This window comes from Mobula birostris, chromosome 20 (assembly GCF_030028105.1).
Source record: "Mobula birostris isolate sMobBir1 chromosome 20, sMobBir1.hap1, whole genome shotgun sequence".
NCBI classification, from domain to species: Eukaryota; Metazoa; Chordata; class Chondrichthyes; order Myliobatiformes; family Myliobatidae; genus Mobula; species Mobula birostris.
In genome coordinates, this window is record NC_092389.1 from 62,006,755 (window position 1) to 62,024,042 (window position 17,288).

The 17,288-nt window shown below is 45.7% G+C and overlaps 1 protein-coding gene and 1 long non-coding RNA gene across 2 annotated transcripts; one reads left to right on the forward strand and one right to left on the reverse strand.

Moving 5' to 3' along the window:
- Positions 1-241: 241 nt before the first annotated feature.
- Positions 242-15,821, forward strand: LOC140185376 (zinc-binding protein A33-like). The gene is made up of 6 exons (XM_072238758.1): positions 242-898; positions 2,629-2,724; positions 3,133-3,366; positions 4,793-4,815; positions 4,903-5,021; positions 15,199-15,821. The coding sequence occupies exons 1-6, from the start codon at positions 488-490 to the stop codon at positions 15,741-15,743; spliced, it is 1,428 nt and encodes a 475-aa protein (XP_072094859.1). The 5' UTR covers positions 242-487; the 3' UTR covers positions 15,744-15,821.
- LOC140185407 (uncharacterized) lies at positions 3,074-14,002 on the reverse strand. The gene is made up of 3 exons (XR_011882612.1): positions 13,275-14,002; positions 9,540-9,677; positions 3,074-7,497 (listed from the first exon to the last, which is right to left on the reverse strand). It is a non-coding gene; the product is annotated as an uncharacterized lncRNA (long non-coding RNA).
- Positions 15,822-17,288: the final 1,467 nt, after the last annotated feature.

Consider the following 17,288-nt stretch of genomic DNA (forward strand, 5'->3'; position numbering starts at 1 on the left):
GTCGATTTTACATTCCCCTCCACAGATGCTGCCTGACCCCCTCAGCTCCTTCAGCATCATATTTCTGACTCGAGATTCCAGCATCTGCAGTCTCTTGTGCCTCTCTTTTCAGAACTTGCCCCTTTCAGTCCTGCCTCAGACTGAACCAGGCTCTTCTCTCCGGCTTCATTTCTGTTCTGCTTCTTCCTTCGCCCATCACGCCTACTGGGACACAGGCCAACAGCAGCTCTCCAGCGTTCCCTGAAGTATCTGTCGCACTGGGATTACTAGCCCCATGCCCACCATCCTCCTTTTGCAGCCGGGCTTGGGCAGTCCATGGCCAAGTGTTTATTTCCGACCAGTTTATGTGTTTCCGATCCCACCCTGGTGTGGAAATCACAGGCAGTAACGTAATGTTCATTCGCTGAGTCTGCAGCGCCTGTAGTGGACAATCGCGGTACTGCAGGGGATCGGCAGCGTTCTGAATCAGGAAGTGCCAGGAGTTAACATGGCTTCGAAAGGACAGGTCGAGAGTTTGAGCGAGGAGGCAATTTGTCCCATCTGCCTGGATTTCTTCACAGATCCGGTGTCGCTGGAGTGCGCGCACAACTTCTGTCGCTCTTGTATCACACGGTGTTGGGAAAGGGAGGAGAGAAACTCCTGCCCGGAGTGTGGAGAGGTGTTTGCTGACCGCACCCTCAGGGTCAATCGGGCCTTAGCAAATCTGGCTGAAAAAGCTCGAAATTTAAACCTGAATCCGAAAGGGAAGGAAAGTAAACTTCACTGCGAGGAACATGAGGAAGAACTGAAGCTGTTCTGTGAAACGGACAAGACACTGATCTGTCTGATCTGTAGAGATGCGCAGGAACACAGAGAGCACCGCTTCATGCCGATTAAAGAAGCTGTTAAAATCTACAAGGTAAAACTAACCTGAATTTGATACTAACCCCATCGTCAACTGAATCTCCAAAGTGCTACCTACAAACACACGAGGTTCCATAACCAACATATCATTCTCTGCATCTTTCACCATCTCCAACGCGATTCTATCACCAAGCACATCCCACCGCCATGTCACTTCCACAACTCTCCGCTCTCCGCAGAGATCGCTCTCTACGTAACTCCCTTATCCACTCGCTCCGTCCAACTGATCTCCCTCCTGACACCGATACCTGTAAACGGGACAGGTGATACACCTGACTCCCACACCTCCTCCCTCGTCACCATTCAGGGGCCCGAACAGACCGAATTCCTCCCTTTACTTCCATGGTCGATTGTCCTCTCGTGTTAGTTTCCTCCTTCTTCAGCTCTTTGCCTCTTCCACCTGTCCCCTCTCAGCTTCTCACTTCACCACCCTCACCCAGGTTCCCCCTCACGTTGTCTCACCCGTCACCTGTCAGCTGGTTCTCGTCCCCAACCTTTTTACTCTGTCTTCTGCCCCATTCCTTCCCAGTCCTAGTGAAGGGTCACATCCCGAAACACCGACTGTTTCTTTGCCCTGCATGCAGTGGCTTGCAAAAGTTTGGGCACTCCTGGTCAAAACTTCTGTTCCTGTGAATAGCTAAGCGAGTAAAAATGAACAGATTTTGAAAAGGCATGAAGTTAAAGATGACACATTTCTTTAATATTTTAAGCAAGGAATGTTTTTATTTCCATCTTTTACAGTTTCAAAATAACAAAAAAAGGAAGAGGGCCTGAAGCAAAAGTTTGGGCACCCTGCATGGTCAGTACTTAGTAACACCCCCTTTCGCAAGTATCACAGCTTGTAAACGGTTTCTGTAGCCAGCTGAGTCTTTCATTTCATGTTTGGTTGATTTTTGCACATTCTACCTTGCAAAAGGCTTCAAGTTCTGTGAGATTCTTGGGCCGTCTTGCATGCACTGCTCTTTTGAGTTCTATCCACAGATTCTTGATGATGTTTTGGTCGGGGGGACTGTGAGGGCCATGGCAAAATCTTCAGCTTGCGCCTCTTGAGGTAGTCCATTGTGGATTTTGAGGTGTGTTTCGGTTCATTATCCTGTTGTAGAAGCCATCCTCTTTTCAGCTTTTTTACAGACGGTGTGACATTTGCTTCCAGAATTTGCTGGTATTTAATTAAATTCATTTTTCCCTCTACCAGTAAATGTTCCCCAGACCACTGGCTGCAACACAAGCCCAAAACATGATCAGTCCACCCCCGTGCTGAACAGTTGGAGAGGGATTCTTTTCATGAAATCCTGCACCCTCTTTTGCTCCAACATACCTTTGCTCATTGTGGCCAAAAAGTTCTATTTGAAGAGTTCAAAGAACATCCAAACAAGCCTGATGCATTTTGGAAACAAGTCCTGTGGACTGATGAAGTTAAAATAAAACTTCTAGACCGCAATGTTATTGTTATTTTGAAACCGCAAAATATGGAAATAAAAAAAACATATTTGCTTAAAACATTAAAGAAATCTGTCATCTTTAACTTTATGCATTTTGGAAATCAGTTCATCTTTTACTCGCTTAGCTATTCTCAGTGAAAGAAATTTTGAGTGGGGTGCCCAAACTTTTGCATGCCACTGTAGATGCTGAGTTGCTCTGGCATTTTGTGTGCGGTAATCGCGTTTGATCCCCTGTTTCTTTTGTTCTCCCTTTTTTCTATTTCTTACACTCTCTGACTTTCAGGATCAGTTAAAATCTTCCTTAGACTCTCTCACAAAAAAGAAATCAGACTTCCAGGAAAAGGAGCAGCAACAGAAAGAGAAGATTTCCGGAGTTCGGGTGAGGCTTCCTGAGCGGATTTTCTGATATTACTGTATAGTTTTGCTCCCTTTAATGCAGAATAGCAGAGTATCGCAGCTCTAGTGACTCGGGTTCGATCCTGACCTCTGGTACTGTCCGTGTGGAGTTTGCATGCTCTTCCTGTGACCACGACAGTTTCAGACACATCCCAAGGACATGCTGGATGAATGGTTAATTACAATTAACCCTGTGAAGGTGGGGGAAGTTGTATGTGAATCAGGTAGGAGTTAATAGGTCAATGAGGGAGGTTTCAGGAAAACGTGAGGGAATGGGGTTGACGGGAATGATTCAGGAGCATGAACTTTAATGGACCGAATGGTCACCTTAACGTCATCAGGAAATACAGACAGCAATATAGTAAATTAATCTTCACCTTTCATTCGATAGGAACAGTCACAAAGCGTTCAGACCCACATCACGTCTCAGTTTGCAGAACTGCGCCAGATTATCACTGAGAAAGAGCAGAGCTTACTCAGGGATCTCAGGGAGGAAGAGGAGAGGATTCTAAATCGAATGGAAAAAAATATTCGAGAGATTCAAGAGAATATCGGGTGGATTCAGGAGGAAATCTCAAAGTTAAAGGAACAGATGGATCAAAAAGACAGTGTGATATTTCTCAAGGTGAGGGATTATATTTCAATTTGTTCCTGTCAAAGAGCACGAAATGAACAGTGGTATATTTGAAATAAACACAGCACAGTGACCAGTTCTAACAAATCAATTGCCGCTGCAGGCAACCTCACACAGATTGTTATACTTGAATGACGCACCCTCCAATCACTCCAATGATGACGTTCCAAAATGTCTAAGATATGTATTCGATCCTCTATAAGCAACATACAATCTAGAAGCGATGAATCTTAAGTATTATAAATCGTAAGTTAAGCTGCAACGTATCGTTCAACAAAGATATGACATCCGTCCGTCCCCAGCTCAAAACTTTTGAGAACAAAGTTCGAATATGTAACTTATTCGGTTCGCTTTTCCCACGCCCCCACTCACATGACGTGTTACCATAATAAACACGTAACACAGAATACACTGCAGACAGAAAACAGGTGCATTGCTCCCACACACAGCATTTACAAATGGCAGTAAACTGTTTCTCACCAGACAATTGATGAAACTATTCAGGGTTGTTGCTGTCCCAGAACTGGACTTCCACAACTTCTGTACATTCCAGGACAGAATGTAATCTGCTCTGAAATTATTTGCTCTGAAAATAACACAGAGTTGCAGACTGTGTCCTTAATTACCTGTTAAATATCCTCTAAATCTCACATTAACACCCAGTTCCAATCACAGGCTGTGAGTGTGTCTGATGTGGTGGGTGTGAGGGTCTCTCTGTCAATCACTGAGAACAAAGAATGTGACCCACACATCAGACTTATCCTCAATATCCGGTTTCCATCAGATTAGGGAAACATTCACTGTTTCTTTACTTTCTCGGATAAACTTCATACAGGATAATATCCCATTCTCCATCATAAACAGGCCATTCGGTCCATTTTCTCCGATCTGCTTCCCTGCTAAACAAACCTCCTCCCACCTACTCACCACACCCAGCAACAGTGCCCGAACTCCCTGGTCCCTCGTGTTCATCCAGTTTCCCCATGACATTCAATCTCTGCTGTTCTGCTTCAATCACTCCTGTGCTTGTGAGTTCCACGTGCTCTTCACTAAATTTCTTATGGGATTTTTTAAGATCCATCTGGAATTTCATCTGCCCATAAATAGATATACTTTCTCCACATGCACACAATCAAATCCATCATTGATCTTCAATTGCTCCATCTTATCACCCTGATGTCTTATCCAGATGAAAATGCGCAACCCGTCCTGTCTTTCCTGTAAGTTTCATCCTCTCAGTAATGATCTAATTTTCAGAAACATTACCTGTAATTTTCCTCGTGGTTCTGTGTTGTTTGTGTGTGTGTGAGTGACTGTGGGAGAGGGAATTTTCAACACCTTGTAATGATTTGGATAAAATTCAGGATGTAGATGGTAAGTCCAAGTCTAATCAGATTTGTGTTTTTATTTATTTCAGGTGGAAACTAGTAGGAACAGGAGGTAGGACATCCTCTTCACTGAAACCCTGTATGGATTTGTAAAATAGTTCAGAATAGCAGTTTATCACCATCAGTTTATTATTTGCAGGATTAATGATGATGTCCAGGAATATTCAGTGACAGATGAGACCCTACCAGTGGAAAAATTTGTTCACCCCTATTTGTTGAACACAGTGCTAAGAGAAGCACTTGATGCCATTAATCGAGGTAAAATTTACAAAGATTCATTTCACCTTGTTTATGAAACACAGTTGTTATTATTTAAGGCAAAGATTGGCTGTAATAATGACTGAAGGGGAACTGAAGTCAACCCCACCGACTGGCAGGGGGGGAGGGGGGGCGTCACTGTCACATGGTCAGCTGGAGATGTCAGACCCCTGAACACACCAGCACAGGGTCACAATACAACCAATACACGGGACTGGCCGATGAACCACTGGGTCCTGATCCCAGGCCACTGCACTAACATGCCAAGACATGAGTTTGAATCCTACCACAGGAGATGGGAAATTAATACTGATCTTATGATATTGCAGGGAATAAAAGCGGGCATCAGTGTAGTCACCGGGGTTGTCAGAAAAATACACAAGTCCTTCATGCGCTGTGAGTGCAGACTCTGATTGACGCAGGTCTTCCCCCTTCTGGATTGGCAACTCTCACTGTTGTTCGAGGGAAAAGAGGGGAGCGGTAGTGATTGGGGACTCAGTCGGGGAACAGACAGGAGAATCTGTGGATGTGAACGGGACACCCAAATGGTATGTTGCCTCCTAGTTCCCAGAATCAGGGATGCTTCGGGTCGTGTCTGCAGCATTTTAGTGGGGGGGGGGAGAGGGGGAGAGTCATATATATCGGTATATTTTGGGACCAATGACATTGGAAGTAAAAACAAAGAGGTCCTGAAAATAGAAATTGGAGAGCTTGGTAGAAAGCTCAGAAGCAGTACCTTCAGGTTTATAATTTCTGGATTGCTGCCTGTGCGACGTGCTGGTGAGGGTAGGAGCAGGATAATTTGGCAGATTAAAGCATGCCTGAGAAGCTGGTGCAGGGGGCAGGGCTTCAGGTTTTTGGATCATTGGGATCTTTTCTGCTGGAGAAATGACCTGCTGAAAAGGGATGGGTTGCACCTGGACCCGAGGGAGAACAATATTCTCACAGGGAGGTTTGATAGAGCTGTTGGGGAGGGTTTAAACTAATTTGTTGGGGGGGGGTGGTTAGGAACGAGTGAAGGGGTAGGATTGATGGTAAAAATGCAAAGATAGTGTGCAGTCAGACTGTCAGATGGGGCAGCCAGATACGAGGACAAAACTGCAGCCAGCTGGGTGAGTATCAGTGCATGAGGGATGCAGAATGAAAAAGGATAGGAAATACAGTACCCAAAGCGTCATATCTCAATGCATGGAGTGTGAGAAATAGGGTGGATGATCTTGTTGCATTATTACAGTTTGTCGGGTATGATGCTGTGGCCATCACTGAATCATGACTGAAGGATGGTTGTACTTGGGAGATGAATGTCCAACGTTACACGTTGCATCAGATGGTTAGGAAGGTAGGCAGAGGGGGTGAAATGGCTCTCCTGGTAAATCAATAGAAAGATGTAACATAGGATTGGAAGATGTTGATTCCTTGTGGGTTGAGTGAAGGAAATTCAGAAGTGAAAATGACACTGATGACAGTCATATACAGGATCCCAACAGTAGCTGGATGTGGACCACAGATTACAACTGGAAATAGAGAAGGCCAATGAAACAGACAATGTTACAATAGTCATGGGAGAATTCAACAAGCAGGTCAATTGGGAAAATTAGATTGATAATGGATCTCAAGAGAGTGAATTTGTTGAATGCCATGTGATAACTTTTTAGTGCAGTTTATCATTGAGCCAACTCGGGGAACAGCTCTACTGGATTGGGTGTTATGTATTGAACTGGAGATGATATCTTAGGAAAAAAACCTGAGGAGGCCGTGCTCACAACATGACTGAGTTCAACTTGAGATTTGATAAGGAAAAAAGTAAAGTCTGACGTTGTAGTATTCCAGAGGAGTAAAAGAAATTACAGTGGTCTGAAAGAGGAGTTGGCCAAAGTAAAATGGAGAGAGATGTTGTCTGGGATGACAGCAGAGCAGAAATGATATCAGATTCTGGGAAAATGAGGAAGGTGAAGGATAGATATATTCCAAAAATAAATAAATACTCAAATGGCAAAATAGTACAATCGTGGCTGATAAGGGAAGACAAGCTAATGTAAATGCCAAAGAGTGGGCATACAACAAAGTGAAAATTAATAGGAAGACAGCGAATTGGGAGGCTTTTAAATACCTACAGAGAGGAACTGAAAAAAATGAATGGGAGGGGAAAAATGAAATATGGAATTGAATTGAATTGACTTTACTACTTACATCCTTTCTATAAACAAGCAGGAAAAATCTTCCGTCTAAATGTGCAGTTTACAGTAATTTATGATAAATAATATGTATAACATTCCAGTCAATATAACATAGAAATACAGTTGTCTCAGCACGAGTTAATCAGTTTGATGGCCTGGTGGAAGAAGCTGTCCCCGGACCCTGTTGGTTCTGGCTTTTATGCTGCGGAACCAGTTCCTGTATGGTAGCGACTGGTACAGTTTGTTGTTGGGGTGACTTGGGTCTCCAATGATCCTTCAGGCCCTTTTTACACACCTGTCTTTATAAAACAAGTAAGCAAACAATATCAAGCAACACACATCAAAGTTCCTGGCGAACGCAGCAGGTCAAACAAACAAACAATATCAAATTGATTTTCAAGTATTGCGAGGAAATAAAATAGAGATGAGAGTGGATATAGGACCACTAGAAAATGAGGCTGGATATATAATAACAGGGGAAAAAGAGATGGCAGATGAACTAAATGAGTATTTTCATCAGTCTTCACTGTGGAAGACACTGGCACTGTGTCAGGTGTTGAAGAGTGTGAGGGAAGAGAAGTGAGTGCAGTTACTGTTACAAGGGAGAAGGTGCTCAAAAAGGGACATACGTCACTCGGACCAGATGAACTGCACCCTAGTGTTCTGAAAGAGGTAGCGGTAGAGATTGTGGAGGCATTTGAAATGATCTTTCAAAAATCATTGGACTCTGGTATGGTGTCAGAGGACTGGAAATTACAAATGTCACCCAACTCTTAGTCATGAGGAAGGCAGCAGAAATGAAGTTATACACCAGTTAGCCTCACCTCTGTGGGTGGGAAGACATTAGTGTCAATTGTTAAGTATGAGGTTATGGAATACTTGGTGATACTGGACAAGATAGGACAAGTTGGCATATAATAAGATTGGTGGAGGGGCCAGTAGTGTTGAGGAAACAGGTAGGCTGTGGAAGGACTTGGATGAGGAGACTCGGCAAGAAAGTGGCAAATGATACACAATGCTGGGAAATTCATGGTCATGCATTGTGGTAGGAGACATAATACGCAGATTATTTAAAATGGGGACACAATTCAAAAATCTGAGATGCAGATGGATGTGGGGGTCCTTCTGCAGAGCACCCTGAAGGTTAACTTGCAGGTAGAGTCAGTTGTGAGGAAGGTAAATGCAATGTTAGCATTCAGTTCCAGGAGTTTAGTATACAGGAGCAGGGATGTGATGCTGAGGGTTTATAAGGCACTGGTGAGGCATTACCTTGAGTATTGTGAACAGTTTTGGGCTCCTCATCTAAGAAAAGATGTGCTGGCATCGTAGAGGGTTCAGAGGAGGTTCACAAGGATGATTCCGGGAATGAAAGGGTTATCAGACTTGAAACGTTTGATAGCTCTGTGACCGTACTCGCTGAAATTTAGATAGATGATGGGGGAATCTCATTGAAACATTTTGAATGTTGAAAGGCCAAGACAGAGTAGATGTGGGAAGGATGTTTCCCATAGTGGGGGAGTCTGGGACAAGAGGGCACAGCCTCAAGATACAGGGGCGTCTTATTTAAAAACAGAGATGTAGAGAAATTTCTTCAGCCAGAGGTGGTGAATTTGCAGAACTTGTTACCACAGGCAGCTGTGGAGGCCAGGTCGTTGGGCATATTTAAGGCCGAGCTTGACAGGTTCTAGATTGCACACAGTATCAGAGGTTGTGGCAAGAAGGCTGGCGAGTGGGGCTGAGGAGGAGAAGAAAAGGATCAGCCATAATTGAATGGTGGAGCAGTCACAGTGGGCCAAATGACCAAATTCTGCTCCTATATCTTATGAGCTTATGGTTATCAGACCACAACACTGAAGCATTGTGAGAATGAGCCCAGACAACCCAGCCAGCATTGACATCATTCAGGATTTCATCTCAGGAGAAGCACACACAGCATAACCAGACTGGCAAAACAGCCCGACACACACATACACAGGAAGGATTGGCAGATTGTAGTCAGAGACGCAGCAATGTACATTGATATTTCCTTCAGTAACCTGGAAACTATTCTCTTCAGACACGGTAATTTATTTATTTAAACAACTCATACATGTCACACATTGTCAGCACACACCAGACATGTGATGACACACTGTGACATACAAATACTTCAATGTGTACACTCTCCTTCAATGTGTACACACAAACACAATGATCTTTACCACAATCAACACACACACACACACACACACACACACACACACACACACACACACACACACACACATAATATCTGAGTGTGACACATGGTCAAAGAAATAGGCCCACGTTCCGACTTAGGAATGAAATCTGCCGTCCTTACCCAGTCTGTTCTGTGCACTGAGCTGCCCCCTGATGCGACGTCACATCAACAGTTCACAGACAGACTCCGGGGTGAGATTCCTCAGGAGGATGATCTGGGAGGGTTTGAACCCACGAACCACTTCATGCATCTGCAAGACTGAGATGTCTTCTTGAGCATGTCCCCCTTGTGTGTGTTTGCCCCATATCCCTCTAACCACTTCCTATCTATGTACCTGTGTAAGTTCATCTTAAAATATTTTAATTTTACCTGTTTCTACAGCATCTGGCAGCAGATTCCACCTGCCCACCTCCCTCTCTGTGAGAATGTTACCCCATAGATCCCTCATGAAAACTTCCCCCCTCACTTTCAATCTGAGCCCTCTGGTTCTGTACTCCCATTTCTCAGAAAAAGACTCACTTTATCTCAGCCCGTTGTGAATGTATTTACCTCGATAAGGGATCAACAATCAACATCCTACACTACAGCTAAATAGCCCAAGCTTAAACACTCTCTACTTTTAATCCAAACCCCCCCAGTCCTGGTAACATCCTCCTGAACCTTCCTGTCCAGTGTAATGACATCCTACACGGGTTGACTCTATGGTTAAGAAGGCGTACGGTGCATTGACCTTCATCAATCGTGGGATTGAGTTTAAGAGCCGAGAGGTAATGTTGCACGTATATAAGACCCTGGTCAGCCCACTTGGAGTACTGTGCTCAATTCTGGCCACCTCACTACAACTACAGGAAGGACGTGGAAACCATGGAAAGGGTGCAGAGGAGATTTACAAGGATGTTGCCTGTTTTTGCTGGGGGGCGGGGCCGGTATGCCTTATGAGAATAGGTTGAGTGAACTCGGCCTTTTCTCCTTGGAACGACGGAGGATGAGAGGTGACCTGATAGAGGTGTACAAAATGATGAGAGGCATTGATCGTGTGGACAGTCAGAGGCTTTTTCCCAGGGCTGAAATGGCTAGCATGAGAGGGCATAGTTTGAAGGTGCTTGGAAGGAGATACAGAGATGTCGGAGGTATGTTTTTTATGCAGAGAATGGTGAGTGCGCGGAACGGGCTGCTGGTGGTGGTGCTGCAGGTGGAAACGACAGGGTCTTTTAAGAAACTCATGAATGGCTACATGGAGCTTATAAAAATAGAGGGCCATGGGTAAGGCCTAGGTAGTTCTAAGGTAGGGACATGTTCAACACAGCTTTGTGGGCCGAAGGGCCTATATTGTGTTCTATGTTTTCTGTGTTTCTATGTTTCACTATATTCGGGGACGTGGACATGCAGACAATACCCGAACTGTGGTCTATCATTGATATCATAGACCTTGCTTAAGCTCATGTGGACAGTGTCGAATAGGCTGATGAATACAGGACTGAAGGTGTTATATTTGAATGCTCCAGTATACGGAATAAGGTAGATGATGTTGTAGCACAGGTAGAGATTGGCAGGTATAACGTTGTTGGCGTCACTGAGTTGCAGCTGAAAGGAGATGCTGGTTGAAGCCCAACATCCAAGGATACACCTTGTGTTCAAAGGACAGGCAGGTAGGCAGAGGGGCTGGGGAGGGTCTGTTGTAAAAAATGAAATGAAATCCTCAGCGAGAGGTGACATAGGGTCGGAAGATGTTGAGTCATTGTGGGTGGAGTTAAAAACTGCAAGGGTAAAAAGACCCTGATGGTAATTATATACAGGCCTCTAAATAGTAACCAGGGTCGAAATGGGATACAAATTACACTAGGAAATGGAAAAAAAAAATGCAATGTGACAGTCGGAATGGGGGATTTCAACAAGGAGGTAGATTGGGAAAATCATGTTGGTGCTGCATCCCAAGAGAGGGAATTTGTAGAAAGTCCCCAAGATGGCTTTTTTGAACTGCTTGTGGTTGAGCCCAATGGGAGAAAGGCAATTCTAGAGTGGGATTTGTATAGTGAACCAGATATGATTTGGGAGACTAAGGGAAAAGAATCTTTAGGAAGTAGTGATCATAAAATGATAGAATTCACCCTGGTGTTTGAGAGGGAGATAAAGTCAGATGTATCGGTATTAGAGTGGAGTAAAGTTAGTTACAGAGGCATGAGGGAAGAGCTGACCAAAGTAGAGTGGGAGGGGACACCAGCAGGGATGATTGCAGAACAACAAAGACTGGAATTTCTGGGGGCAATTTGGATAGGTAAATCCCAAAGACGGAGGAGTATTATCCACGGAGAATGAGGCAACCTTGTTTAAGAAGGGAAGTCAAAGACAGCATAAAAGTGAAAGAGAGGGCATACAATAGAGCAAAAATTAGCAGGATGTTGAAGTGTTGAGGAGATTTTGATAATCAACAGAAAGCAATTACAAAGCCCGAAGGAGAGAAAATGAGATATGAGGGAAAGCTTGCCTACAATACTCAAGAGGACAGAAAACTCTAAAGAGTAAAAGAGAGGCAAGAGTGGATATTGGACCCCAGGAAAATGACACTGGAGAGGAGACATGTGACAAAATACATTGTCGAAGTGCTTATTTAATATTTTGTGTCAATCCTCACTGTGGAAGATGCCAGCTGTATGTCAGAAATGTGAGAGTGTCTGGGGACAGAATTGAGTGTTGTTGATGTTACTGAGGAGAAAGTGCGTGGGAAGATTGATGGTCTGAGGGTACCTGGACCAGATGGACTACACCCCAGTGTTCGGAAAGAGTTAGCTGAAGAGAATATGGGGGCATTAGTAATGATCTTTCAGGGATCACTAGATAATTGGATATTCAAGACGAATGAAAATTGCACAGGTCACTTCACTCTTTAAGAAGGCAGAGCAGCTGAGGAAAGAAAATTACAGGTGAGTTAGTCTGGATGTGGTGTGCTTGGAAGGATGCTGGAGTCCAGTATTAATGGAACTGCTTTTGGGTACATGGAGGCACATGATAAAATAGGGCAAAGACAGCGTGTCTTCCCTGAAGGGGAAATCTTACCCGACAAATCTGCTGGAATTCTTCGAGGAACACAAAGCCAAGATAGACAAAGAATGATTTGGATGACAGAATTGTTGCCTTTGTGGCCAAGTTTGCAGATGATATGAAGTTAGGTGAAGGGGAAGGTAGTGGTGCAGAAGCTCAGAGTCTGGGGAAGGACAGAGACAGATTCGAAAATGGACAAAGATGTGATAGATGGATTATCGAGTAGCGAAGTCGTGCATGCAATTTGGCAGGCGGAATAAAGGCATAGACGATTTTGTAAACAGTGAGAAAATTCAAAAATCAGAGGTGCAGAATGGACTTGGGTGTCCTTGTGCAGGATTCCCTTATGTTTAATTGCACTTTGAGTCAGTGTTAAGCTCAGCAAGCTCAACGTTAGCATTCATTTCGAGAGGATTCGAATAGGATGTCATTCTGAGTGTTTATAAGGCATTGGTCAGACCACACGGAGTATTGTGAGCAGTTTTGGGTCCCTTATATCGGAAAAGATGTGCTGGCATTAGAGAGGATCCAGGAGGTTCACCAGAATGATTTTGGGAATAAAAGAGTTAACATATGAGGAGTGTTTGATGGTTCTGGGCCTGTACTCATGGGAGTTCAGAAGAATGGCTGATTTATATCCCTCTCAACTCTACTCTCCCGCCTCCTCCCCATTAACATTTGACACCCTGACTAATCAAGAAGTTTACATATCAACTTCTGCTTTAAAAATCAAACATGAGAAAATCTGCAGATGCTGGTAATCCAAGCAACACAGGTCCTGATGAAGGGTCTTGGCCTGATCTCACTGACACCTACCTGGAGAGAGTGGATGTCGGAAGGATGTTTCCTATAGCGGCTGGGTCGAGAACACAAGGCACAGCCTTCGACTAGAGGGTGTCGATTTAGAACAGAGATGAGGAGGAATTTCTTCAGCCACAGGACAGTGAATCTGCCACAGGCAGCTGTGGAGGCAAATAATTAAGTATATTTAAAGTAGAGCAAAAAACACAAAATGCTGGGGGAACTCAGCAGGTCAGGAAGCATCGATGGAAAAGAGTAAACAGTCAACAGTTCAGACTGAAACACTTCATCAGGACATGTGTTGCTTAAGGGTCCCTGAAAATTCCTCCCCTTTCCTCTTGAGGGGCTGCGAGTGATGGGGTTGTGGGAAAGGGGACAAAGGGATCCTCATCTCCACCTTTGTCCCACTCCAGCTTCTCGTTACGTCTACACACACAGTTCACCCACAGGCTTTCCACCCCTCTCCCACCTGGTTCTGGTTCAATCTGCCGTTTATCTCTCCGCTGCTGTTTCCCATTATCACCTCCTTTACTGTCTCGAACCTTCACACTCCCCCACTCCACACTTCACACTCACAAATGAATGTTAACATTGGATGAAGGGCCTGTTCCTGTGCTGTACTGTTCTATGTTCTCTGTTCCCTGTTCAGAAGAAAGAGAGGAGATCTCAGGGAAACTAAAAATTCTTCTGGGGTCAACAGGCAGGATACAGGGAGGATGTTTCCCTGTCTGAGGAGTCAAGGATCAGGGGTCACTGTCTGTTTGAAATTCCCAGCACCCGAAGGGAGAGGGGGGTTTGGGGGTTCTTATCCATTCAGTTCACAGAACCATCGCCGTACAGCATAGAAATGTGCCCTTCGACCCATCACATCTGTGCTGACCTATTTACCCATCTACATTCATCGCATTGGCCAGCATTAGGTCAGTCTCCTTCTGTGCCTTGCCTATTGAAGTGTCTGTCCAAGTGTCTCTTAAACACAGAGGACAGGAGGCCTGTGACCTGCAGAGGTCAGTGCTGGGGCCGGGGTTGTTTGTCATTCCTATTAATGATTTGGATGATAATGTCGGTGACATAGTTAGTAGGTTTGTTAATGGCACTAAAATTCATGGTACAATGGACAGGGAAGAGGGTTATCTCTGTTTACACCGGGTCTTGATCAACTGTAGAGATGGGTACAGGGAGAATGTTTTAAAACACATCCTGGCAGGGCCGTGGATAAGAAAAGGTGAAAAGAATAATGGGCAAATGGGACTAGCTCACTAGAGCAAGTTGGTCAGCACAAACAAGTTGGGCCGATGGGCCTCCGTGACCTCCAGTTTAAATCTATTCACTCACCCCTTTCCCATATTAATCCACCCCTTTCCCGCACTCGTTTGCTGTCTATTTCTATTCCTGAGGGAAGATGTCGACCTGAACCGTAGACTGTCCATCTCTCTCCACACCTCCTGCCTGATCCGCTCGGTTCCTCCAGCATTTTGTGTCTGTTTGATCGGGAAATCTCTGCTCTCCGTCCAGCGGAAAACCCTTGGGGAGATATTCGTTGTCCATCCGCTTTTGTTCGGTCAAACCTCGGGAAAGGTTCGTGTCGGCCACCCGACTGCGCCTGAGGCCTAGCGGCCTTTCCCCTGATCCCCGGGGTCGCGCTGCCCGAGTCTCCCCCGGTCCCCGGGACCGCGCTGTCCGAGTCTCCTCCGGTCCCCGGGGCCGCGCTGCCCGAGTCTCCCCCCGATCCCCGGGGTCGCGCTGCCCGAATCCCCCCCCCCGATCCCCGGGGCCGCGCTGCCCGAGTCTCCCCCCGATCCCCGGGGCCGCGCTGCCCGAGTCTCCCCCCGATCTCCGGGGCCGCGCTGCCCGAGTCTCCCCCCGGTCCCCGGGACCGCGCTGCCCGAGTCTCCCCCCGATCCCCGGGGACTCTCTAATTCTCTGCTTCTCCCCCCAGTCTCTGTCACCCTGGATGTGGAAACGGCGAATCCGCGGCTCGAGGTGTCTGAGGATCGGAAGAGTGTGAGACGGACCCGGACCCGGAGGAATCTCCCTGACACCGGGAAGGGATTCACAGACTGGGAATGTGTGCTGGGATCGGAGGGATTCACATCGGGGAGACATTACTGGGAGGTGGAGGTGACGGGGAATCGGGACTGGGGTCTGGGAGTCGCCGCAGAGTCTGTGCAGAGGAAGAGACGGGTCAGAGTGAGACCGGAGACCGGATTCTGGGTCATCGGGCGGGATGGTGACGTGTTACATCGGGATTGTGACGTGTTCCCCTCCCCTGAGTCCCGTCTCACTGCCGGTCCCATCCCCGGGAGGGTGGGAGTTTATCTCAGTTACCAGTCCGGGACAGTTTCATTTTACAACGCGGAGACCAAGTCCCATCTCCACACCTTCACTGGGAATAAATTCACGGGGAAACTTTATCCTTTCTTCTGGACTGGGATTGTAAACCAGTGGCTGAGAATCTGCTCCGGTTCCGCTCCGGGTCTGTAAACGGATCGGGTCCCGGGACCGGCGTCAGGAGTAAAGTCCCTGTAAATATAAATGTGCGGAGAGTGAAATAAACACGAGATGAGAATTATTGATCCGTCAATTTTAACTCGTTCACCGCATCCGACAACAGAACAGAAACACCGCAGATTCAGCAGCAGCCGCGGGCGGCGGGTCCTGAGCTCCCCCGGGTCCTAAAGTCCACCCGCACCTGGACAGGTTAAATAGGACAAGTGGGGCGGTGCTGACAGGAAAAGACAGTGAAAACTGATGCAAAGTGTTTATTAAGTTCATCTGCCATTTCTTTATCCCCATCACTACCTCACCAGCATCATTTTCCAATTGTCCAATATCAACTCTCATCTCCCTTTCACTCTTCATGTAACTGAAAACTAAACTTTTAGTATCCTGATTTATATTATTGGCTAGTTTGCCCTCATATTTCATCTTTAACATTCTTATGGCTTTTTTCGTTGCCTTTTGTTGGATTTTATGGGCATTTCAATAATCCAACATCCTGCTCACCTTTTCTACCTTATACAGAACATAGCATAGTACACCACAGTACAGGCCCTTCAGCCCACAATGTTGTGCTGACCCTCAAACCCTGCATCCCATATAAACCGCCACCTTAAATACCTCCATATACCTGTCTAGTCGTCTCTTAAACTCCACGAGTGTATCTGCTACCACCACTGACTCAGGCAGTGCATTCCACGCACCAACCACTCTCCGAGTAAAAAATCTTCCTCTAATATCCCCCTTGAACTTCCCATCCCTTACCTTAAAGCCATGTCCTCTTGTATTGAGCAGTGGTGCCCTGGGGAAGAGGCACTGGCTATCCACTCTATCAATTCCCCTTATTACCTTGTACACCTCTATCATGTCTCCTCTCATCCTCCTTCTCTCAAAAGAGTAAAGCCCTAGCTCCCTTAATCTCTGATCATAATGCATACTTTCTAAACCAGGCAGCATCCTGGTAAATCTCCACTATACCCTTTCCAATGCTTCCACATCCGTCCTATAGTGAGGCGACCAGAACTGGACACAGTACTCCAAGTGTGGCCTAACCAGAGTTTTATAGAGCTGCATCATTACATCGCGACTTTTAAACTCTATCCCTCGTCTTATGAAAGCTAACACCCCATAAGCTTTCCTAACTACCCTATCCACCTGTGAGGCAACTTTCAGTGACCTGTGGACATGAACCCCCAAATCCCTCTGCGCCTCCACACCACCCAGTATCCTGCCATTATATGCCATTTCCTTTGGTAATACATAGTCCTGAACTTCCCTTGTCAGCCACCAATTCCTAACCCTGCCATTTGAGAGATTCTTCTGTCGGACATGTCTCTCCTGCGCCTTGTAAACTATTTCCAGATACGAAAGCCACCTCTGTTCAGCCATCATCCCCACAGTATCCTTCTCCAATTCACCTGGGCAAATTCCTCTCTCATGCCTCCGTAATTCCCTTCATTACATTGCCAGACCGATACATGTGACTTAGGCTTCTCCCTCTCAAATTGCAGAACGAATTCAATTATATTA